General features: G+C 46.4%; 2 protein-coding genes across 2 annotated transcripts in view; one reads left to right on the forward strand and one right to left on the reverse strand.

Moving 5' to 3' along the window:
- Positions 1-3,829, forward strand: part of LRGUK (leucine rich repeats and guanylate kinase domain containing) — a gene marked incomplete at its 5' end in the record, with an annotated part of 61,358 nt that extends 57,529 nt beyond the window's left edge. The window contains 2 exon segments of the mRNA XM_083860635.1: positions 2,339-2,490; positions 3,183-3,829. Coding sequence (XP_083716761.1) covers positions 2,339-2,490; positions 3,183-3,322 — 292 coding nt within the window. The 3' untranslated portion in view covers positions 3,323-3,829.
- A 3,058-nt stretch (positions 3,830-6,887) lies between these two features.
- SLC35B4 (solute carrier family 35 member B4) lies at positions 6,888-23,886 on the reverse strand. The gene is made up of 10 exons (XM_083859846.1): positions 23,710-23,886; positions 19,639-19,752; positions 19,055-19,157; positions 15,524-15,573; positions 13,732-13,813; positions 11,932-11,992; positions 10,628-10,737; positions 10,378-10,453; positions 9,599-9,674; positions 6,888-7,863 (listed from the first exon to the last, which is right to left on the reverse strand). Exons 1-10 carry the CDS (start codon positions 23,784-23,786, stop codon positions 7,629-7,631), a joined length of 984 nt encoding a protein of 327 aa, XP_083715972.1. The 5' UTR covers positions 23,787-23,886; the 3' UTR covers positions 6,888-7,628.
- Positions 23,887-24,986: the final 1,100 nt, after the last annotated feature.

Genomic DNA, 24,986 nt, shown 5'->3' on the forward strand with positions numbered 1-24,986 from the left:
ATTTCCTGTGCCCTTTGGAAGGTGACACCTCCTGTGTCATTTGAAGGGGGTGACACCTCCTGAGTCACTTGAAGGAGAATGACACTTCCTGTGCCATTTGGAGGGTGACACTTCCTGTGTCATTTGGAAGGTGACATTTGAAGGGAGGTGACACTTCCTGTGCCATTTGGAAGGTGACACTTCCTGTGCCATTTGAAGGGAGGTGACACTTCCTGTGCCATTTGGAAGGTGACACTTCCTGTGCCATTTGAAGGGAGGTGACACTTCCTGTGCCATTTGGAGGGTGACATTTGAAGGGAGGTGACACTTCCTGTGCCATTTGGAGGGTGACATTTGAAGGGAGGTGACACTTCCTGTGCCATTTGGAGGGTGACATTTGAAGGGAGGTGACACTTCCTGTGCCATTTGGAAGGTGACACTTCCTGTGCCATTTGGAAGGTGACATTTGAAGGGAGGTGACACTTCCTGTGCCATTTGGAGGGTGACACTTCCTGTGCCATTTGGAAGGTGACATTTGAAGGGAGGTGACACTTCCGGTGCCATTTGAAGGGTGACATTTGAAGGGAGGTGACACTTCCTGTGCCATTTGAAGAAGGACACTTCCTCTGTCACTTAAAGGGAGGTGACACTTCCTGTGCCATTTGGAGGCTGACATTTGAAGGGAGGTGACACTTCCTGTGCCATTTGGAAGGTGACATTTGAAGGGAGGTGACACTTCCTGTGCCATTTGGAGGGTGACACTTCCTGTGCCATTTGGAAGGTGACATTTGAAGGGAGGTGACACTTCCTGTGCCATTTGGAAGGTGACATTTGAAGGGAGGTGACACTTCCTGTGCCATTTGAAGAAGGACACTTCCTCTGTCACTTAAAGGGAGGTGACACTTCCTGTGCCATTTGGAAGGTGACATTTGAAGGGAGGTGACACTTCCTGTGCCATTTGGAGGGTGACACTTCCTGTGCCATTTGAAGGGAGGTGACACCTTCTTGTCTAGAAGCCGTTGGGATGTTGATAAGAAAAATCTCCCATTTTCTGGAATATTCTGGTCCAGCCTGTAGTGGTTTTTTTAAAAAAAAAATAAATTGAAATGGTTTGATATTTTTGTTTCTTCTTCTTTCTCTCCAATTTTACGCTTCCAACTCTTGGGATGGAAGAAAGAGTAAAGCAAAAAAAGCCACCAAGGGGTAAGAAAATTAATGTGAAATATCCAGTGAAGGAAATTATATTTTCCAACATCAGGAATTAATCCAGTAAAGGTTGGAAAAGACCTCAGAAATTACCAAATTCAACCCAATTTTTTTTTTTTAATTTTTTTTTTTTTTTTGCATTATTTGTCCAATCTGACAATTTTTATTAAAAAAAAAAATAAAACCCTTCAGTTGTGTGGAAATAAAATCATCATTCCTCAGATCGAGAAAAATCCCTGGAATCAGATCCTGCCATTGTTTTGTTGCTTTGTCTCTATAATTAAAAGTAATTTAATTCAATTTATTGAAGTAAAAATTAAAAATTTTGTTTGAACATTTTCCTTCCCTCCTGCAGTTTTCAGGAGGACAAATTCTAATTTCACTGCTCACACCACAGCTCTGGTCTTTAACCCATAATAATTTATTTTTTTCTGATTCCACACCAGATTTTTGGGATTTTTTTGGTTCTCCCACAGATGGAAATGTGGATTTTTTTTTTTGCTTGAGCTTCCATTTGTTTTCACTTCCAGATTTAATTAATTTATCCCTGCAGAGAAGAGTCATTTGGATTTTTTTTTTTTTATTTTTTTTTTTTTTTTCAGAATTTTGGATAATTTTTTTTGCAGAATTTTGGAAATTTTTTTGCAGAATTTTGGAATTTTTTTTTTTGCAGAATTTTGGAATTTTTTTTGACAGAATTTTGTATTTTTTCTGCAGCAGCTTCAACAACTCAGAGATGCTTTGGGTTCTCCTCAAGGTTTTCATTGTCCCTGGGATATCAAATGAACTTTTTCAAGGAAATTCTTCTTTAATTTATTCAGAATTTTTTTCCTGCAGTGCCACCCCACAGATTTGGAAACAGGGAACTCAAATCCTGATTTTCCATTTGCTGCTGAAACCTTTTTATTGCTCTTGATTAATTAAATCAGGAAATTAATACTGAGAGATGTGGACATTGTAAACTCTTTCCAAACTCCTGAAATTCTGCAAGAATTGGGAATTTTTGTTATTTTTGTTATTTCCCACTGGATTTATTTCTCACTCTCTCAGCTGAGCTGTGACATTTTAACACCAATAACTCTTATCAGACAACAATAAATTTCATTTTTTTTATTCCTATTTTAAACCAGAAATCTTTTCTTCCCCCTCTCAGCTCTGGGCACATCAAGGGACACGTTTTGGTCGCACCTGGTGAAGGTTCATGGACCAAAATTCCCATTCCTGAGGAGAAACTTCTGCCAGGAGAATCCAGAGCTGAGCCCCGGGAGCCTGGAGGGGCTGGAGAAGGACTGGAAACGTCGAAAGGTTGGAGAAATATTCATGGAATAAAATGAAAATTAATTTAAAAATCATCCAGTGTCACCCCCTGCCATGGGAAGGGATAATTTCCACCATCCCAAGGTGCTCTAAGCCTCATCCAATGCTTCTGGTTAATATTAATTTGGAATTAATTTGGAGAATTCCAGAATTTCTATTTTCCCAGGGTGTTCCAAAGCCTCATCCAATGCTTCTGGATAATATTAATTTGGAATTTTAGACAATTCCAGAATTTCCACTATCCCAGGGTGTTCCAAGCCCATCCAATGTTTCTGGATAATATTAATTTTCTTCTGGATAATATTAATTTTCTTCTGGATAATATTAATTTGGAATTTTAGACAATTCCAGAATTCCAGAATTATTTCCACTATCCCAGGGTGCCCCAAGCCCCATCCAATGCTTCTGGATAATATTAATTTGGAATTAATTTGGACATTTCCAGAATTCCAAAATTTCCACTATCCCAGGGGTGTTCCAAGCCCATCCAATGCTTCTGGATATTAATAATTTGGAATTTTAGACACTTCCAGAATTCCAAATTAATATTTAAAAAAAAAAAAATCTGCTTAGGCATAAATTGATGAGATCAAAGTAATCTCCAAAAAACACTGAAAATCTATGGTAAATTCTGAATTTTCATTGGAATAAACCTTTTTCCCTTCCCTAATTTTTTGCAGAGACTGAAGTGCCTGGTGAGAACCTGCAGAGGAAACTCAGCAAAGCCAATTTGGGCTCTTCTCCTGTTCCTCAGCTCCAGCCCCACCCCAAACCTGTCCTGCCTCCAATCCCTCCTGGAAGGAAAAGCACCAACTCCTAAAAAAAATTATTTATTTATAACTTTATTAAAAAAGTAATTTCTATATTTCTCAAAGCCACGAATTATTTCCCCTGGCACTCTCAGCTGAGAAATTGTGATTTTTTTTTTTTTTCCCTAACAACCACAAGATTGTATCTTCCATTAATTTCTCTCTCTCTTTTTTTTTTTTTTTTTTTTTTTTTTTTTTTTTTTTTTTTTTTTTTTTTTCTGTTCTTATATTATAGATTTAATTGAGGTGTGGAAGCACCAAGAGCTTCTGATTATATTATCTGTATTGTAGGGCTGGTGAATTATTTAGAGGAGGGATTTTGTGAAATGTTCAGAGGGAAATTGGGACTGAAAACCAGTTCAGAGTTGGAGGTTTTGGTTGAGTGACAATTATTGGATTTGTAACAAGCCAGAGAGGAGTCATCAGCAAAAATGAGAATTATTGAGAGCCAGCTGAAGGGGGAAGAAGTGAGTGAAGATTTGGGTTTTCACAAGACAATAAAACTCCTGAATTAACGTTTGTCTTGATTAATTTTTGTTGCCTTTTACTTCCAGAGCCCTTTTTCCTCAGCAGGTTCCTCCTCAGAGCCTTTTCCCTGCACAGAAAAATGGGATTTTATCCCATTTGGAGCCCTGGAAGAGCCCAAAGTGTCCCTTGTGCCCGAGGGTTTTGTTGATTAAATTGGATTATTTCCACCAAACAGCTCAGGGTCAGTAATTCACACTCAGGGAGCCTCAAATTCCAAAGGTTTTTTAGGAAACTCTTTCCATGGAGCAGCTGCTGGATCCTCAAGCTGAAGATCAGCAGCTCTTCCAAGGCTCCAGATTTTCCTGGTGGATTTTGGCAGAACAAGAAGTGACCCCATAACCCTGGGGCACAGAGAGCTCAGAGACAAAACTGCACAATTTGATTTTTTTGTTTTGTTTTGTTTTGTTTTGTTTTGTTTGGGTTTTTTTGGGTTTTTTTGTTTTTTTTTTCTGGCCGAGGCAGTTCAGTTCAGTGAGTGCTGGACTGGACTGAAAAACCACCCAAAATCCTGCAGCAAACCCTGGGATCATGGAACAGCTGGGGGGGGAAAGGGACCTTAAATCCCATCAGTGTCCAGGGACACCCAACACTGGCCCAGGGTGATCCAAACCTGGCCTGGGACATTCCAGGGATTCTCTGGCAATTCCAGCCCAGGCAGGAATTCCCAATTCCCAAGATCCCACCCAAATTCCTTTTCCAATCTGAAGCCATTCCCTGTGTCCTGTCCCTCCATCCCTTTTCCAAATTCCAGCTCTCCTGGAGCCCCTTGAGGCCCTGGAATGTTCTGGAAGCTCTCCCTGGATCCTTCCCTTCTCCAGGCTGGCAATTCCCAGCTCTCCCAGCCTGACATTGGATCCATCTCCTCTCCAAGAAATCAGTGCACTGAGGGGCTTCACTTGGAATCTCAGGAATCCATGAAGGGTCTCCCTTCCCTTTCCCTCTCTTTTCTCTCCCCATTTCCCATCCAAACCCCTCGGGATGGATTCTGAGTGTCCCAAATCCCAGAATCCCAGGAGCAGTTTGGGTGGGAAGGGACCTCAGAGCTCATTCCAGGGACAATTCCATCATCCCAGGGAGCTCCAATCCTTCCTTGGACATTCCAGGGATTCTCTGGCAATTCCAGCCCAGGCAGGAATTCCCAATTCCCAATCTCCCATCCAGCCCTGCCCTGTGGCAGTGGGAAGCCATTCCCTGTGTCCTGTCCCTGTCCCCAGTCCCTCTGCAACTCTCCTGGAGCCCCTTGAGGCCCTGGAATGTTCTGGAAGCTCTCCCTGGATCCTTCTCCTCTCCAGGGGAACATTCCCAGCTCTCCCAGCCTGGCTCCAGCTCCACGGATTCCTCTGGATTTGCTCCAGCAGCTCCAGGTCCTGCTGTCAGTCTATTCCAGCCCTGTCAGTCTCTATTTCCTTTTCCTTCCCTCCCTGCCCAGCTCTCCCAGCCAGGATCACTTCCACATTGCCTGGATGATCTTAGAGAAGCTTTTCCAACCTGGACAATTCCACAATTCCATTAATTTTTCCAGCCACCAGAGCGAAGCAAGAAATGAGAAACAAACCCAACAGCCTTTGTAGAGGATACAGATTTATTTCACTTTAAAAAAAACCATCCCAAAGCCCCACCCTGAACCCAACCAGCCACCCCAAAAGTGATTGGGCTCCTTCCCTTTTCCAGCCTCTGCTAAAAAATAGGTGCTCTGATCTCTACACAAACATTAAAACCAAACTCATCACGGCTCCCCAGCCTGGAGGGGAGGCCTGGGTTTAATGAATTTTATCTAACAAGGCCCTTCTGCCTGGATTTTCCCTCCTCTGTCCTCCAGCAGGAAGGGAATTGCTGCCATTTCTGCCACTCCATAAATATTCCAAAGACACTGATCACGCTGGGAAGTTTAAAAAAATCCCCCCTGACAGCAACAAACAACTCATGGTTGATGTGTTGGGAGTGAAAAGGACGTGGTTAAAAAAAAGGGGAATGCCCAAATCCCCCCCAAAATGTTGTTGGGGACAACATGAAAAGTCTTGGAGAGGAGGAGTGACCCAGAGTATGCACAGGATGTTACTCTGCTCAATCCCTGGATAAAACAATCCCTGGATAAAATAATCCCTGGATAAAATAATCCCTGGATCCAACAATCCCTGGATCCAACAATCACTGGATAAAACAATCCTTGGATCCAACAATCTCTGGATAAAACAATCCCTGGATCCAACAATCCCTGGATCCAACAATCCCTGGATCCAACAATCCCTGGATAAAACAATCCCTGGATCCAACAATCACTGGATAAAACAATCCTTGGATCCAACAATCACTGGATAAAACAATCCCTGGATCCAACAATCTCTGGATAAAACAATCCTTGGATCCAACAATCTCTGGATAAAACAATCCCTGGATCCAACAATCTCTGGATAAAACAATCCCTGGATCCAACAATCCCTGGATAAAACAATCCTTGGATCCAACAATCTCTGGATAAAAAAATCCCTGGAGAAAACACTCGTGGACCTTGAGTTATGGCTCCGGTGTTTCCTTGTCATGTTTGATCCCTGAAGAATCTCACCAGTTACTCCCTGTTCCTAAAATCCTTCATCCCAAATTCCTGTTGGCTTCCCCACCTCCCCAGTCCCAGCTGAAGCTCCAGGAAGATGAAAATCAGGGATAAATAAAGGATTTGCTTCTCTCTGGGTCTTTCCTGGAGCCACCACAACACCTGATCTACACCAGGTCAGCTTCCCCATCCACAAAATCCCTGGAAAAAATCCCATGGCACTTGAAATTCAGCTTTTTCAAGCTCAGGAAAAATGGAAACTGGGAAAAAAAAATCCTTCAGGAGCTCAGGATGGAGCTGCAGGTCCTGGCTCTGCCTGGGATGGAATTCCCTTTCCCCACACTGGGATTTGGGGTTGGGGCTAAAACAACCAGCACACAACAAACCTGGAGCCTTTCCCTTTTCCCACTCTGCCTCCCAGCAGGGATGAGGCCATGAAAGCTGGGAAGGGGATTATTATCCCAGACAGCTGATCAAAATCAGCAGTAAAAACAGAGGGAAGAAGATTTGGAAAGGTGACTTTGGCTCAGGGAATGCCTGGGAGGGAGGTGCTGCTGCCTTTCCATCACTTTGGGATTTTATTTTAATTCCATCATTTTTCCTTTGCTATTTAACTCCCTTTATCCCTCCTGGATGCCTCAACTGTCCCAGCTGAGCAGGATCAGCAGCACCACCACAGGAACAAGGTGCTGCTCCAGGAAAAATGCAGGAAAACCAACCAGGGGTGAGGGAGCCTGTGCCAGGCTGACACAAAAAACATGAGGAGGGTCATCCCAAGGGATGGGAGGAGAATTGGGAAAAGGGAGAGCAAATCCAGCCCTCTCAGGGTCCACTGGGCACACTGGGGGATCCCACTGGAATTGGGCTCAGCCATCAGCTCCAGACACAATTAAAGGATGGCTGATCCAAGCCAAGAGCATGAAAGTTGGACTCCCAGCAAAGCTCTGGGTCAGCTTTTCTTTAAAAAAATGGTTAATCCAATTGGGGGGAAAAAAAAAAAAAGAGGAAAAATTGGAATCAAAAGGGGTCGCATTAAAAAACACCTAATGGCAAAAAAAATCATTGGATTGTTTCTCCATGATCCATTCCCAAAGTTCTCCCAGGAGCTTGGCACAGCCAACACCTCCCCTGTTATAAAAACACCCCCTGACAGAGGGGCTTTTCCCTGCTCTGCTCTGGAAAACAACAACCGAAAAACCAAATCCCTGCGGGGAAAAAAAAAAACCATCCCAGTGGATTCACTGCTCCTTGTGCCTCCTCCTCTTCTTGAGGAGACTATTCCAGACCTCAGTGTACATCAGGGTGCCCACGAAGACAAAGGCAGTGCCCAGCCAGTGCCAGCCCGTGAAGGGGTTCTGGAAGTAGAGGATGGAGAAGATGAGGCTGACGAACTTTCGGAGCGTCACCACCAGGGTGACGGTGAGGGACGTGCACTCCGTGGTCAGGATGAACACGCCGCGGATGCAAACGTACCTGGTAGCAAAAGGGTTAAGGGATGGAGGCTGGGGATTCCCTCTGGGAATGGGGAGGAGAAGGGAGATTGGGGGATTCCCTCTGGGAATGGGGAGGAGAAGGGAGATTGGGACTGTCCCTCTGGGAATGGGGAGGAGAAGGGAGATTGGGGGATTCCCTCTGGGAATGGGGAGGAGAAGGGAGATTGGGGGATTCCCTCTGGGAATGGGGAGGAGAAGGGAGATTGGGGGATTCCCTCTGGGAATGGGGAGGAGAAGGGAGATTGGGGGATTCCCTCTGGGAATGGGGAGGAGAAGGGAGATTGGGGGATTCCCTCTGGGAATGGGGAGGAGAAGGGAGATTGGGGAATTCCCTCTGGGAATGGGGAGGAGAAGGGAGATTGGGACTGTCCCTCTGGGAATGGGGAGGAGCAGGAGATTGGGGGAGTCCCTCTGGGAATGGGGAGGAGAAGGGAGATTGGGGAATTCCCTCTGGGAATGGGGAGGAGAAGGGAGATTGGGGGATTCCTTCTGGGAATGGGGAGGAGCAGGAGATTGGGGGATTCCCTCTGGGAATGGGGAGGAGCAGGAGATTGGGGGACAGTCCCTCTGGGAATGGGGAGGAGAAGGGAGATTGGGGGACAGTCCCTCTGGGAATGGGGAGGAGAAGGGAGATTGGGGGAGTCCCTCTGGGAATGGGGAGGAGAAGGGAGATTGGGACTGTCCCTCTGGGAATGGGGAGGAGAAGGGAGATTGGGGAATTCCCTCTGGGAATGGGGAGGAGAAGGGAGATTGGGACTGTCCCTCTGGGAATGGGGAGGAGAAGGGAGATTGGGACTGTCCCTCTGGGAAGGGGGAGGAGAAGGGAGATTGGGACTGTCCCTCTGGGAATGGGGAGGAGAAGGGAGATTGGGGGATTCCCACTGGGAATGGGGAGGAGCAGGAGATTGGGGGATTCCCTCTGGGAATGGGGAGGAGAAGGGAGATTGGGGGATTCCCTCTGGGAATGGGGAGGAGAAGGGAGATTGGGGGATTCCCTCTGGGAATGGGGAGGAGAAGGGAGATTGGGGGACAGTCCCTCTGGGAATGGGGAGGAGAAGGGAGATTGGGGGACAGTCCCTCTGGGAAGGGGGAGGAGAAGGGAGATTGGGACTGTCCCTCTGGGAATGGGGAGGAGAAGGGAGATTGGGGAATTCCCTCTGGGAATGGGGAGGAGAAGGGAGATTGGGGGATTCCCTCTGGGAATGGGGAGGAGAAGGGAGATTGGGGGATTCCCTCTGGGAATGGGGAGGAGCAGGAGATTGGGGGATTCCTTCTGGGAATGGGGAGGAGAAGGGAGATTGGGACAGTCCCTCTGGGAATGGGGAGGAGAAGGGAGATTGGGGAATTCCCTCTGGGAATGGGGAGGAGCAGGAGATGGGAGAAATCCTCTCCTGGGATGAACACGGTTGGAACGGGATGCTACAAATTCGGGAACATCCCAGGTTATTCCACTGTGTTGGCCAAGGGTGACAATCCCTGCCAAAGAGCCAAAGGAAGCTCCAAACTCCTCCATTTCCATGGAGCACAAGTCCCAGAATCCCACAATAAACCAGGTTGGAAAAGACCTTTGAGATCATTGACACCAAACAAAAAAACCAAAGTTCCCTTTCCCGGTATTTTTGGAGTTCCACCAACAGCAGCTCCCGAGGGCAGGGAAGACTCCAAGGATTTAGGAGCCCATTCCCAATCCCACTGGGATAAAGGATAAAGGATACTGGGTGATGACGTTCATGAGGAGGTAGAACCACATGATTGGCAGGGTCAGGCCGATCACCGGCACCTGGAACAGCTCTGCAGGGAAAAAGGATTGGGATCAGGTCATTCCCTCTCCTTCCCAGGATTAACCACAATCCAGGGCTCCCTGCAGCCTTACTGCTTGGAATTGCACAGGGAAGAAGAGAAAATATGAAAAAACTAGGAAAAATATTGAGAGAAAAGCTCTGTCTCGCTCTCCTGTGTCAGAGCTCTCGTGCTGGAGGAATCCACTCTGATCCCACGGCAAATCCTGGGGAGCATCAACAAAAACAAATCCCAGCAGGTCCATGTTGACATCCCTGATTGAGGATCAGGTCCTGGAACTCCCATTTTTGAGCTCCCACCTTCCTTTTTCCCAGGGATCACTCCTGGGTGTGGCTGGTGTGGGTGGAAATTAGTAAAGAAACTTGGGTGTGGGAATTAGTAAAAAACTTGGGCTTTCCTCATGGAATTGTGGAATGGTGACTTAAATTCCACCCCCTGCCATGGACAGGGACACCTCCACTATCCCAGGCTGCTCCAAGCCTCATCCAGCCTGGCCTTGGACACCCCCAGGGATCCAGGAGCTTCTCTGGGAATTCCATTCCAGCCCTTCCCACCCTCCCAGCCAAGAATTCCTTCCTGCAAATCCCTCAAAATTCAAAAGGGCTTGCAACACCTCAAGATTCCAGGAAGGAAACTTCCCAGAGGGATTTTCCAGAGGACAGGGAAGCCCAGGATCCCTCAGCCCAGCACTCACCAGACTGATTGAAGAGCACGGCGTGCTGGTAAATGTTGGGAGCCAGGAGCAGGAATCCAGGGAGGGGCAAGGCGTGCTGAGGGGGAAAAACAAACCCATGGTGGGATTAGGGGATGGAAATCCACCCCAATTCCCTGCTGGAAAGCAGGGCAGGCTCCTCACTGCTCCATCCTGCCAGTGGGGGATCCTTTTTGTGCCCAGTCCAGGGGTGGAAGGGACCTTGGAGCAGGGAAAAGCCCCAGGGACTCACGTTGTAGAAAAGAGCTTCCTTGGAGTGCTTCCCGTATTTCTGGTACAGAGTCTCCTGGAAAATCCCCATCCTGGCAGACATCAGCAGGGCAAAGGTGAGGGCAGCAATACCTGGAAGGGGAGCACAGCCCTTTAGCAGCCCCAACTCACCAAATCTGACTTTCAGGGGGACAAAAAAAACCCCCTCAAACCGCCCAGACTTGATTATTAAACTGGTAACGATTCTGGGCTTTGATTACAGGCTGAGATCCAAGAGATCCCAAAAATTACCAGAGATGCAGTTTGTGCTGCCAGTGATAATAATCAATTCTGCAGCCTCAACTCACCAAATCTGACATTCAGAGGGACAAAAATAAAAACCCCAAACTGCCCAGACTTGATAAGAAAAGTGATAACGATTCTGGGTTTTGATTACAGGCTGAGATCTCAGAGATCTCTTAAAAACACCAGGGTGCAGTTTGGGCCTGATAACAATCTGATATTAATCAATCTCTTCTCCACTCTTGGAACAGTTGCTCCCTCCTGCATAAAACAAATCAAGTTTTCTCAGAATTTCCTCATCTTGGAGAAGAGAATCCTGAAAAATCCTTGTGCCTCTTGAGTGACCTCAGCGATTCAATCTCCTGTTCACAGAAGCTTTAAATTTTCCAGTGCAGGAATTGTATCTTTATTTGGATTCTACAGAGCTGAGGATAAAGGTCGAGGATAAATATTCCTCTTATTTCACAGTTGATAATTGATATTATTTATATATATATAATATATATGTATTATATTTAATATTATACTATATATATGTATTATATATTATATAATATTATATATAATATTATATAATTAAATGTGATATATAATATAATGTCTTATTAGGTATTATTATATAATTATTATATGATTATAGAATATATTATATATAATTGTTATATAACGAATATCATTATTATATAATAATTGTTATATACTTATAACAATTTATATATACAATAATATATTATATAATTTATATATATAATATTATATATATAAATATATACTTTTAAAATATATATATATATATATTTTTATATATATATATATATATATATATAATATTATACAATAATCAATCCCAGATTTCCCAAAGAGCCACCAACAGCCCCAGGGTGGAGGTGGAAAATCAGACTTTTAAGCCTCCGCTGTGAAATCTTGTGCTGAAGGAACATCTGGAACACCTTCAGCCCCTCTCCCCCTGCTCCAGGCAGGGCTGTTTTGCCAAGAGAATTCCAAGATTCCTGCCAGAATCCCAGAAAAGTGTCCCCCACATACCCAGCAGCCACCAGAGGAAAGCCTGGGGTCCATCCTCTTGATTCAAGCTGGACTCAGACGCCTGAAGGGAGACACAAGAGTCACCAAGAGCCAGCAGGTCCCTGCAGCAGCCCCAGCCTTCCCACCCTGCTCCAGGGAATGCTGAGATTCCGGCAAAAAAGTGTCAGGAGGCTGATCAAATCAGGATTTTTCCTGAAAGGAACGGCCTTGGTTTGATGAGACTGAACTCTTTTAACCATAAAAATCATCAGTGTTACTTTTCCAGCTTTCAAAGCCAGCCTATTCCCAGGTTTCTTTGTTCTCAATCTCAGGTTCCTGTGTCTCCATCCCATTCCCAGATTCCTGTGTCCCTTTTCCCATGCTCCCATCCCATTCCCAGGTTCCTGTGTTCTCATTCCCAGGTTCCTCCATCCCCATCCCATTCCCAGGTTCCTCCATTCCCAGGTTCCTGTTTCCCCATCCCATTCCCATTTTCCTGTTTCCCCATCCCATTCCCGTTTTCCTGTGTCCCCATTCCCATTTTCCTGTGTCCCCATCCCAGAGATGAGTTCATAGAAAGGAATAAGAGCTCTGGCCAAGCCCCAGTCAGGAGCTAAAACCAGCCCCAAAACCAGCCCTAAAACCAGCCCTAAAACCAGCCCCAAAACCACCCCTAAACCAGCCCTAAACCCAGCCCTAAAACCAGCCCTAAAACCAGCCCTAAAACCAGCCCCAAACCCAGCCCTAAACCCAGCCCTAAACCCAGCCCTAAAACCAGCCCTAAAACCAGCCCTAAACCCAGCCCTAAACCCAGCCCCAAAACCAGCCCCAAAACCAGCCCCAAAACCAGCCCCAAAACCAGCCCCAAAACCAGCCCCAAAACCAGCCCTAAACCAGCCCTAAACCCAGCCCTAAACCAGCCCTAAAACCAGCCCTAAACCCAGCCCTAAACCCAGCCCTAAACCAGCCCCAAAACCAGCCCTAAACCAGCCCTAAACCAGCCCTAAACCAGCCCCAAAACCAGCCCTAAACCAGCCCTAAAACCAGCCCTAAACCAGCCCTAAACCAGCCCTAAACCAGCCCTAAACCCAGCCCCAAAACCAGGCTTGGGGTCCATAAACTGAGGGCACAACTCCAGCTTGACCTGCCTCAGCTCTTTCCCTCAGCACTTCAGGGAAAAATCAGTTTATTCCCCTTTGCCACAACCACTGTCAGCTCTACCCCAAAATTCCAGCCCCGGATTTTGGATGTGCAGAGCCCAGCCCTCCCTCAGCCCTCCTGAGGATAAAAAGCTCTGGACTGATGGGGAATTTGGAGCTTTGACAGCAAATTTTCACTTGGCCACCACTTTGTGCCGTTTTTTTTGTCACCAGCTGAAGGGGTCAGGCCGTGGGTGTTGCCCCAGGAAAAGCTCTGAGTTTGTTCCACATGGATTTGCTTCCCTCCCTCCTGCTCTCCAAGCACAGGCACTTTATTTAAGGTTTAAAAATCAATCTTGAGAGGCAACAATCTCTCATGGGATGGAAAGAGGGAAGATTTCCCATGGAATTTTGTTTAGGATCCGCCTGATCCTGTCAGGATTCAACAGCTTCTTTCTGTCACCTCTCAGGCCAAAAAATAAAGAGATTTATTCCCAGCAAAAAAGAAATGTGAACAGGTGAAGGGATACCTGGAATTAAATGAAACCCCACATGTGTGTGCATTCAAACCACAGGAAAATAAAACCAAGAGAGGAAAAGCAGATGTGGAGAAAGGAGAGACCTCGTGTCTCCATGAAAAACCAGGCAAAGGGAATTCCTGAGGCCCCTTCCCAGTCCTTACCACTTGTTTTGCAGACATGAAAGTGCAGGTGAAGATGCCCAGGGACACCAGGGCTATGGAGGTGTATTTTGACACGCTGTACCTGCACGGGGGACAAGGGACATGTCACCAACCCTGCCTGGCTCCTGTCCCTCCAGCACTGAACTCCAGCTCCACACCTGGGAGAACATTCCCACTGCCTGACCCTGGCTGACTCCAGCTCAGCACCTAAAGAAGATTTCCCCCAGTGTTTATCCCAGTTTATCCCAAAATTTATTCCAGTTTATCCCAACATTTATCCCAGTTTACCCCAACATTTATCCCAGTTTATCCCAACATTTATCCCAGTTTACCCCAACATTTATCCCAGTTTATCCCAACATTTATCCCAGTTTATCCCAAAATTTATCCCAGTTTATCCCAACATTTATCCCAGTTTATCCCAACATTTATCCCAGTTTATCCCAACACTTATCCCAGTTTATCCCAACATTTATCCCAGTTTACCCCCACATTTATCCCAGTTTATCCCAACATTTATCCCAGTTTATCCCAACATTTATCCCAGTTTATCCCAACACTTATCCCAGTTTACCCCCACATTTATCCCAGTTTATCTCAACATTTATCCCAGTTTACCCCCACATTTATCCCAGTTTATCTCAACATTTATCCCAGTTTATCCCAACATTTATCCCAGTTTATCCCAACATTTATCCCAGTTTACCCCCACATTTATCCCAGTTTATCCCAACATTTATCCCAGTTTATCCCAACATTTATCCCAGTTTACCCCAACATTTATCCCAGTTTACCCCAACATTTATCCCTGTTTACCCCCACATTTATCCCAGTTTACCCCAACATTTATCCCAGTTTATCCCAAAATTTATTCCAGTTTATCCCAACACTTATCCCAGTTTATCCCAACATTTATCCCAGTTTATCCCAACATTTATCCCAGTTTATCCCAACATTTATCCCAGTTTACCCCCACATTTATCCCAGTTTATCCCAACATTTATCCCAGTTTATCCCAAAATTTATCCCAGTTTATCCCAACATTTATCCCAGTTTATCCCAACATTTATCCCAGTTTACCCCAACATTTATCCCAGTTTATCCCAACATTTATCCCAGTTTATCCCAACACTTATCCCAGTTTATCCCAACATTTATCCCAGTTTATCCCAACATTTATCCAGTTTATCCCAACATTTATCCCAGTTTATCCCAACATTTATCCCAGTTTACCCCAACATTTATCCAGTTTATCCCAACATTTATCCCAGTTTACCCCAACATTTATCCCAGTTTACCCCAACACTAATCCCAGTTTACTCCAACATTTATCCCAGTTTATCCCAACATTTATCCCACAGCTCCAGCCTTGACTCTGTGTGGACACAGCTCAAGGTTATCAATGTTATCACTGTGTTATCACTGTGTTATCACTGTGTTATCACTGTGTTATCACTGGGTTATCACTGGGTTATCACTGGGTTATCAGCACTGCTGCAGCCACAATCCCCAGCAGAAAGGAGGCACTGAGCTCCATCCCCCAGCAGCACTTCCAGAGTGAACACAGAGGCTTCAAAATCTCTTCCCAGCCCAGAATTCCATCCAAGAAAGGAGGGAGAGGTGGAAATAAATGCCACCTGCAGCAATTCCAGCATCTATTCCATATTCCACACTCTCTGTCCAAGTTTCTCATCATTAAAATGAGAATATTTAACAGGGAAAGTGATGGCACAAAACACCCACACCAGGATTAAGCAGAGAATTCCCTAAAGATACAAAGTTTGGGATTTACCTTTTCTTCAGGATGATGATCCCTAGAGCCATGCTTGCTATGAGGGAACCCTGGAGGGGAAAAAATAACAAACCAGGAGGTCAGCAAGGCAGAATTCCCCAGATTGGGATGCTCATCCCAAAGGGACGCTGCAAACTCCATGTGGGAGATGCCAAAACACCAAGAGAAACACCAGGAAAAACTGCCAGGGAGAAGAAACAGCTTCCTTAAGGTTGGAAATTGGGAAAATTCCTGTCCTGAAAGGGTTTTCTAGCCCAGGGCAGGAGTGGAGTCCCCATCCCTGGAGGGATTTAAAGCCCTGAGGATGTGGCACTTGGGGACACGGGGCAGTGGTGGAAATGTTGGACTCTGTGAGTTTAAAGTTCTTTTCCTGCCTCAGTGATCCCAGGATTCTGAGCCCCTTCATCCAGGAAAAAGGGAGAAGGTGATCTGGGTGCCTTGGGAATGAAGATACTGGGTTGGATCTTCTGGCCAGGGGATCTCCCTTTCTTTTTTTTTTCAGTGTGTGAGACCAGATTTGTGGCCAAATCCCACCGGTTTAACTGGGAACAGGAGCCAAACTCCAGGGATTGATGAAGGAAAGATCAGAATTACCCCTCAGAGTCCATGTGAGACCAGAATGTGGCCAAATCCCACTGGTTTAACTGGGAACAGGAGCCAAACTCCAGGGATTGATGAAGGAAAAATCAGAATTACCCCTCAGAGTCCATGTGAGACCAGAATGTGGCCAAATCCCACTGGTTTAACTGGGAACAGGAGCCAAACTCCAGGGATTGATGAAGGAAGGAGCAGAAACACCCCTCAGAGTCCATGTGGGACCAGAATGTGGCCAAATCCCACCGGTTTAACTGGGAACAGGAGCCAAACTCCAGGGACTGATGAAGGAAAGATCAGAATTACCCCTCAGAGTCCATGTGAGACCAGAATGTGGCCAAATCCCACTGGTTTAACTGGGAACAGGAGCCAAACTCCAGGGATTGATGAAGGAAGGAGCAGAAACACCCCTCAGAGTCCATGTGGGACCAGAATGTGGCCAAATCCCACCGGTTTAACTGGGAACAGGAGCCAAACTCCAGGGATTGATGAAGGAAAGATCAGAATTACCCCTCAGAGTCCATGTGAGACCAGAATGTGGCCAAATCCCACTGGTTTAACTGGGAACAGGAGCTCAATTCCAAGGATTGACTGCAGGAGCATAAACACCCCTCAGAGTCCATGTGGGACACGTTTCCTTCAGTGTGAGCAGGTTTTATCCTTCTGAACCTCTCCTGATCCCAGATATTCCACCCCCAGGATGTGCTGTAGGAAAACAGCTCCCACCAGGAGATTTTGTTCTTCCCAACAGCTGGGCCTCCATTTCCTTGGGTTTTAAAAGATCTTTTAGCCTGGCACTCATCCACACTTGAGTGAAGATGCAGTTTAATGTGGTTTTTTTTTTCCCTGTGCAGGTGGAATTAGGCCAAATCCCAAATCCCAAATCCCAAATCCATGCTCTCTGAGCTGTGATGTTCAAGACCAGAACATCCACCACTTGGAAAACTGGATCCTTTTGGCCAACCAGAGTCTGGGATTGGTTTTGTCCCTGTCACTTCCCCCTCACCTCTGGAATTCCAAAGCCTGTCTGAGCCTGTTTTCCTGTCTGTCCATTGGGCTGGAATTTAATCATCAACACCACAGAGTGAAAGCTTTGGAGTGAGGGCTGCTCTCCCAGCAGCTGGAATTCAGGATTTCCACAGGGGGTTGGTGCTCTCAGGTGGCAGGACACGAGGAGCAGGGGGAATTCCAGCAGCAGTGATGGAATGGGAGGAGAAGGAGAAAAAGGAGGAGAAAAATGAGGAGAAAAAGGAGATGGAGAAAAAGAAAGAGAAGGATGAGGAAGGGAAAAAGGAGGAGAAAAAGCAGGAGGAGGAGAAACAAGAGGAGGAGAAAAAGGAGAAGGAGAAAAGGAAGATGAGGAAAAGGAGAAGAAGGAGAAGGAGGAGGAGAAAGAGGAGAAAGAAGAGAAAGAGGAGAAAGAGAAGAAAGAGAAGAAAGAAGAAGAGGAGGAGGACGAGAACGAGAAGGAGAAAAATGAGGATGAGAAAAAGGAGAGGGAGAAAAAGAAAGGAGGAGGAGGAGGAGGAGGAGGAAGGGAAAAAGGAGGAGAAACAGGAGGAGGAGGAGAAGGAGAAGGAGGAGGAGGAGGAGGAGAAGGAGAAGGAGAAGGAGAAGGAGGAGGAGGAGGAGGAGGAGAAGGAGAAGGAGAAGGAGAAGGAGAAGGAGAAGGAGAAGGAGAAGGAGAAGGAGAAGGAGAAGGAGAAGGAGAAGGAGAAGGAGGAAGAGGAAGAGGAAGAGGAAGAGGAGGAGGAAGAGGAGGAGGAAAAATGAGAAGGAGAAAAATGAGGAGGAGAAAAAGGAGAGGGAGAAGAAGAAAGAGAAAGAGGAGAAGGAGGAAGGGAAAAAGGAGGAGAAAAAGGAGGAGGAGAAAAAGGAGAAAAAGGAGAAGGAGGAAGAGGAGGAGAAGGAGGAGAAGGAGGAGAAGGAGGAGAAGAAGGAGAAGAAGGAGAAGAAGGAGAAAAAGGAGAAGAAGGAGAAGAAGGAGAAGAAGGAGAAGAAGGAGAAGAAGGAGAAAAAGGAGAAGAAGGAGAAGAAGGAGAAGAAGGAGAAGAAGGAGAAGAAGGAGAAGAAGGAGAAGAAGGAGAAGAAGGAGAAGAAGGAGAAGAAGGAGAAAAAGGAGAAAAAGGAGAAGAAGGAGAAGAAGGAGAAGAAGGAGAAGAAGGAGAAGAAGGAGAAGAAGGAGAAGAAGGAGAAGAAGGAGAAGAAGGAGAAGAAGGAGAAGAAGGAGAAGAAGGAGAAGAAGGAGAAAAAGGAGAAAAAGGAGAAAAAGGAGAAGAAGGAGAAAAAGGAGAAAAAGGAGAAAAAGGAGAAAAAGGAGAAAAAGGAGAAAAAGGAGAAAAAGGAGAAAAAGGAGAAAGAGGAGAAAGAGGAGGAGGAAGAGGAGGAGGAAGAGGAGGAGGAAGAGGAGGAGGAAGAGGAGGAGGAAGAGGAGGAGGAAGAGGAGGAGGAAGAGGAGGAGGAAGAGGAGGAGGAAGAGGAGGAGGAAGAGGAGGAGGAAGAGGAGAAGAAGAAAAATGAGGAGAAAATGAGGAGGAGAAAAAGGAGAGGGAGAAAAATAAAGAGAAGAAGGAGGAAGGGGAAAAAGGAGGAGAAAAAGGAGGAGGAGAAAAAGGAGAAAGAGGAAGAGGAGGAGAAGGAGGAGGAGGAGAAAGAGGAGAAAAAGAAGAAAGAGGATAAAGAGGAGGAGAAGGAGAAAAAGAAGAAGGAGAAAAAGGAGAAGGAGAAAAAGGAAGAGAAGGATGACGAGGAGGAGCAGGAGGAGGAGGAGGACGAGGAGCAGCAGCAGCAGCAGGAGGAAGAGGAGCAGGAGGAGGATGAGGAAGAGCAGGAGGAAGAAGAGGAGGACGAGGACGAGGAGGAGGACGAGGAGGACAATGAGGATGAGGAGGAGTAGCAGGAAAAGGAAGAGCAGCAGGAGCAGGAGGAGGGGCTCACCGAGCGGAAGATCATGTGCAGCGGCATGGCGATGTTCAGGTTCAGGGCGTAGTTATTGACCACGCTGACGGTGAAGAACATGGCCACCATGATGAAATAGTTCCTGAAACATGGAAAAATAACTGGGATTGAGCAGGAACCTCCCTGGGATGCTGAGAGACCCTCAGGAAGGATCGTGGGATGCACAGAGAGATCTGGAGTTCCCGGGTCTGTCACCAAGCTCATCCCCAGGGGAGAAATGTGAAGTGAATTTGGGTGATTTCCCAGGAAAACTCTCCTTTCCCCACTCTCACCACACCAAATCCCAGAGATTAAAAAGCTCTTTAAGCACAGCAAACTCTCCCCTGTGCAAAACTCTGCCCCGTTCCTGTGACAGGGAAGCATTTGATCCCAATTCCCCATTAACAATCCCTGATAAACAGATGGATTTTTTTATCCAGCCTGACAAATTTCCCAACGTGGCCCTTGATAAATGAGATTTCCACAAGTAGAAAGTGGAAAAGCCATTTTATGAGAAGCTTTTTGGAGATTTAAGAGAGATGCCAGGCAATTCCAGCTTGGGAAAACATTGGGATTGTTGTTACCTGATGGGGATGGCCGGGCGCTTCCTCCCGAAATCCGCCTCGAAGATAAAACCTTCCACAGCAATGAACAGGAACTGGGAGAAGGTCACGATGTTCCCACATCCTGGGAATTCCCTGCAGGCAAGGAGAGACAAGGATCAGAGAAAAAAAAATGACAACAGGCCTGGAAAAATCCAGCCTGAGAGGCCACAATCTCTCGTGGGATGGAAAGAGGGAAGATTTCTCATGGATGAGTTTTGTTTGGGATCTGCCTGATCCCGTCAGCTTTTTTTTTGTCACCTCTCAGGCCAAAATAAAAAGATTTATTCCCATTAAAAAAGCAGCCTGAACAGGTGAAGAAACATCTGGAATTAAATGAAATGATCAATATTCCTCATCCCTGCTGCAGGAGGGAAGTGCCAAGGTCAGGTCTGTGCTGGCAGAGTGTCCCTGCTTCAGATTTGCTCAATTTCCTCTAAAAATTGGTCAGTCAGGTCAGGAAGTGAAAGAAAAATCTGCTGGATCTTCCTCTTTCCCATGGGGAGTGGCTTTAGTGACTCTGTCCCTTCCTAAAAGCTGCTGGGTTTGTTACAGCTCAGGCAATTCTCCTCTCCAGGAGGAAAAAGGCAGCTGGAAATTCAATATTCTTCATTCCTGCTGCAGGAGGGAAGTGCCAAGGTTTAGATTTGCTCAGTTTCTTCTAAAACTTTCTTCTTCTTCAGCTCCCCTGGGATTTCTGGATGCCCAAAAAAAACCCAAAACTTTGTTTGTGGGTTCCAGAAGGGATTAAAACTCCTCACAGGAGCCAAAAAAGAAAAAAAGTCCTGGCAGTGAATCCCACATGGATCTTGCTAATGTGACACCGACTCCATAAAGCTTCCAAATCCACAAAATTCTGTCTGAGCTCAAAAAGGGACCCTCTAAATCCCTTTTTGTCCCACCTTGGAGGGACCCAGGAATGCAGAAATGCAAAAGCAAGGTTTGTGTTCATCCTGTGGGAACAGGAATTCAAACAAAGCCTCCTTTGCACCCTGATCCTCCCTAAGGAACTCCCAGGGAGCAGGGAAAGGTTTTTTGGGAAGCAAAAGCTCAGTGACAAGGCAGATAAAGAGGAAACTCCTGGGAGATAAAGGGATTTAGGAAATATTTCCCTTTTTTTTTTTTTTTTTTTTTTTTTTCCCCAGAAACTGAGTCCAAGGATTCCAGAGTACTCCTCCCTCCTCATGCAGTTTTTTTTGCAGGATTCAAGCTGGGAGATGCCCTGGAAAAGAGGAATTTCCAAGATCCAAATTCTCCTGTCAGGAGCAGCTGATTTAGGCAGGGCTGAGCCAACAGCACCTGGAAAAATCCACTTTTCCCTGCTTTTCCCTCTGCCAGTTAATTCCCTGCCAATCCCCACATTTCCCCCAGTTTTTCAGGCTGCAAAGTCCAAAAGTTCCTCGGGAAAAAGGGAAGTGACCTTGAAGCAGAGCCAGAAGCTGAAAAGGATTGCAGATCTTATCTCCGATCTTTCCCTTCCAGAAAAGATCACAAGGATCTTGTAAATCTGGGATAACTCAAATTTGGACTTTGCCTCCTCCCAAAGCACAGATCTCTGGATGTGACCCCACTATCAACTCAGGGGGTTGTGCTGGATGATAAGAGAGAGATAAGAAAGGGCCCTTTTTTTGGTTCAGATAAACCTAAAAAAATGAGATAAATCTGGATCTGGATAAAAAGTCATCCCAGCACAAAGTTTCTCTGCTCTTCACCACAAGGAAAGGGAGAAAATCTGATTTTTTTTGGGACTGATTTAAATCTCGTCCACAGCAATTTAAGCCCCTTAAATTAAGACATTTTGAGATTTATCGTTCTGCCTCCACAACAAAAATATTTCTTTCCTCTCCTCTCTCAGCCACTCTCCACACATTTATCTGCCCTCTGGTATTTCCAGACTAAACATTTCTCATTCCTTCACTTCCCTTATAAATCCTGAGCAAATTTCTTCCCCATCACCTTTGCTACTCCTCACCCAGCCTGGTCACTGCTTTTTTCCTGGGATCTTGCTCCAGGATTTTTGCTTTTTTGTGGGAAAATCCATCTGCAAAGGAGGAACTTTTCCTTCTAAAACCCAACAAAATAATTGGTGTTATCCCAATTTTGGGACTGAAGGTGAGTAAAAGGCGCAGGAATGGAGCTGTTGGGAATGGAGGAATTTTTTTTTTAAGTGGATGATTAAAAGAAAGTCTTGTGTGAAAAGCAGCTTTTTCCTTGAGGTTTGCAATTGGACTCCTGGAATTTGCTGCTCTGGGGTTTAGCCACCTTCGAATAATTCAGTCTTTGATCGGGGCCAGAAGTTTTGCTTTCAGGTTTTGCTTGGAGGAGACACAAGTGGCAAAAAGCCAAATCCAAAGGGTTTTTTTTTTTTTTTTTTTTCATCCCTCTTCTGTCACTGATGCTGCAACACAAGGCAGGCAGGAAAGGCAAAGTTTGGAGTAATCCCTGAAAGACAACTCCTTGCACAAGGTCTTTTCTTCCAGGAACAGCTTCTTGATTTATCTGAATCTCGATTTGGAGCAAATCTCCCAAGTGCTGGATTTTGCAATCCCTTTATCCCTTAATAATCTGGGATATTGCTGGGCTGGGAGGGATTAAGGTGTGTTTTTGAGAGCTGAAATGCACTGAGGGCTCAGGGGGTGCAGCCCTGCTCTGACTCACTGGGGTTTTACACACCAAACCAGTTCAGGAATTGCTTTTTGTTTCCAGTCAGACCTTCCCAGGTTTTTCCCAACCTTTCCAGACTTTCTCCATCAAGGTGAGGATGGTGAGATTCCCAAAAATATCAGGGTGAGATCCCCAAAAACATCAGGGTGAGGATGGTGAGATTCCCAAAAATATCAGGGTGAGATCCCCAAAAACATCAGGGTGAGGATGGTAAGATCCCAAAAAACATCAGGGTGAGGATGGTGAGATTCCCAAAAACATCAGGGTGAGGATGGTGAGATCCCAAAAAACATCAGAGTGAGGATGGTGAGATCCCAAAAAAACATCAGAGTGAGGATGGTGAGATCCCAAAAAACATCAGGGTGAGGATGGTGAGATCCCAAAAAACATCAGGTGAGGATGGTGAGATCCCAAAAAACATCAGGGGAGGATCGTAGATCTCCAAAAACATCAGAGTGAGGATGGTGAGACCCCCCAAAAACATCAGGGTGAAGATGGTGAGATTCCCAAAAACATGAGGGTGAGGATGGTGAGATCCCAAAAAAAACATCAGGGTGAGGATGGTGAGATCCCCAAAAACATCAGGGTGAGGATGGTGAGATCCCAAAAAAACATCAGAGTGAGGATGGTGAGATCCCAAAAACATGAGGGTGAGGATGGTGAGATCCCAAAAAACATCAGGGGAGGATGGTGAGATTCCCAAAAACATGAGGGTGAGGATGGTGAGATCCCCAAAAACATCAAGGTGAGGAAGGTGAGACACCCAAAATCATGAAGGTAAGGATGGTCATATCCCCAAAAACATCAGGCTGAGGATGGTAAGACCCCCAAAAACATCAGGGTGAAGATGGTGAGATCCCCAAAAAAATCAAGGTGAGGATGGTGAGATCTCCAAAAGCATCAGTTTCCAGTCTGGGAATTCAAGGGGACTCGGTGACTTTGCAGTGAGTGACGATTCCCAAGATCTCACTTGCAGATGGAAAACATTCCCTGCAGTGGCCGGGGACAGCTCCTGGCACGGCTTTCCCTGGGATGGGATGGGATTTGGGATATGGGATGTGGGATGGGATATGGGATGGGGACATGCCACTCCTTGTGCCCATGGAGAGGGGACAGGTCACCGACAGGGCTCACACCGAGGGGACAACCCCAAAAACACCCCCAAAACACCCCAAAAATCTCCATCCAGCCGAGACACAAGGCGATGATCCAGGTCTGGGCTCACCCAAGGCCTGAGAGGGTAAAACCCCCTCAACGCCACCCCAAATCCCCCCAAAACCCACCCGGGCACCGCTGCAGCCGCGTCCCCTCACAAAGCCCTAAAGCCTCACCCCGATCCCACTGCAATGAGCTCCCTGAGCCTTTATCCCCCGCTCACAACCCCCGCACCTGGCCAGCAGCTCCAGGAACACCACGTTGCTGCAGCAGCCGCCGAACACCAGCCCCACCGCCACGGCCGGGTGCATGGCGTCGCTCCGGGCAACCAGAGAGCGGCGTCCCGGGCCTCGCCCGCATCCCGATCCCGGGACTCTGCCCCGCTCCCGGCCCCGGCCCCGCCGCCCCCGCTTCCGACAGCCGCCGGTAGTTCGCCGGGACTACAACTCCCGGCAGGCTCCGCGCCGCCTCAGCGCGGATCTTGGCGGGCGCCCCGCCGCGGGGCATGATGGGAAGTGTAGTTTCTGAGGGGGAAGGTGTCATGGCGGCGCTGAGGTGGCGTCATGAGGGAGGCGCGGCTCAAGCGCTGTCTGTGGTGTGGAGCGGCCCGTAATTGACTTTTTGGGGTTATTTGGTGACCCCAAAACGCCAATTAGAGAAAGTTCCTAGACGATTCCGTGCCAAAGAATTATTTCGCTGTTCGAAATGATAGTTTATTATTGAAAGGCTGGGAGAGCTGGGAATTCTCTCTCCAGGGAGAGCTCAGAGACCCTAAAGGGGATCCAGGAGAGCTGCAGAGGGACTGGGGACAGGGACAGGGACAGGGAATGGCTTCAGATTGGAAAAGGGGAATTTGGTGGGATCTTGGGAATTGGAAATTCCTGCCTGGGCTGGAATTGCCAGAGAATCCCTGGAATGTCCAAGGAAGGATTGGAGCCGCCTGGGATCATGGAATTGTCCCTGGAATGAGCTCTGAGGTCCCTTCCCACCCAAACTGCTCCTGGCATTCTGGGATTTGGGACACTCAGAATCCATCCCGAGGGGTTTGGATGGGAAATGGGGAGAGAAAAGAGAGGGAAAGGGAAGGGAGACCCTTCATGGATTCCTGAGATTTTTAAATTTTTTTCCTGAGGTTTTTTAAAATTTTTTAAACCATTGGATTTTTTAAAACGTTCTCCAAGTCCTGTAGTGAAGATTTCCACAGGTTTTTATCCTATTTTTTATCTCCTTTCCTTGGTTTCTGACCTCAATCCTTGTTTTCATTTGCTGCCCCCACTTGCACCAGGAAAAATCCCGAAATTAAATTCTTATTCTCGTAATTTACAAATTTTCCTCGTAAATTCTCCAATCCCTGGAATTATCCCAAAAAAAACCTGGATGTGATTCTTGATAAAGTGGTTTGGGATATTCAGGGTTGGATTTGATGATCCTGGAGGTCATTTCTGACCAAAAATCATTCAGTGATTCCATGATTTGGATTTTAATACATCCAAAACAACCTGGGAAAAAAA

Source organism: Zosterops lateralis (assembly GCF_965231275.1).
Source record: "Zosterops lateralis genome assembly, chromosome: 4".
Lineage (NCBI taxonomy): Eukaryota > Metazoa > Chordata > Aves > Passeriformes > Zosteropidae > Zosterops > Zosterops lateralis.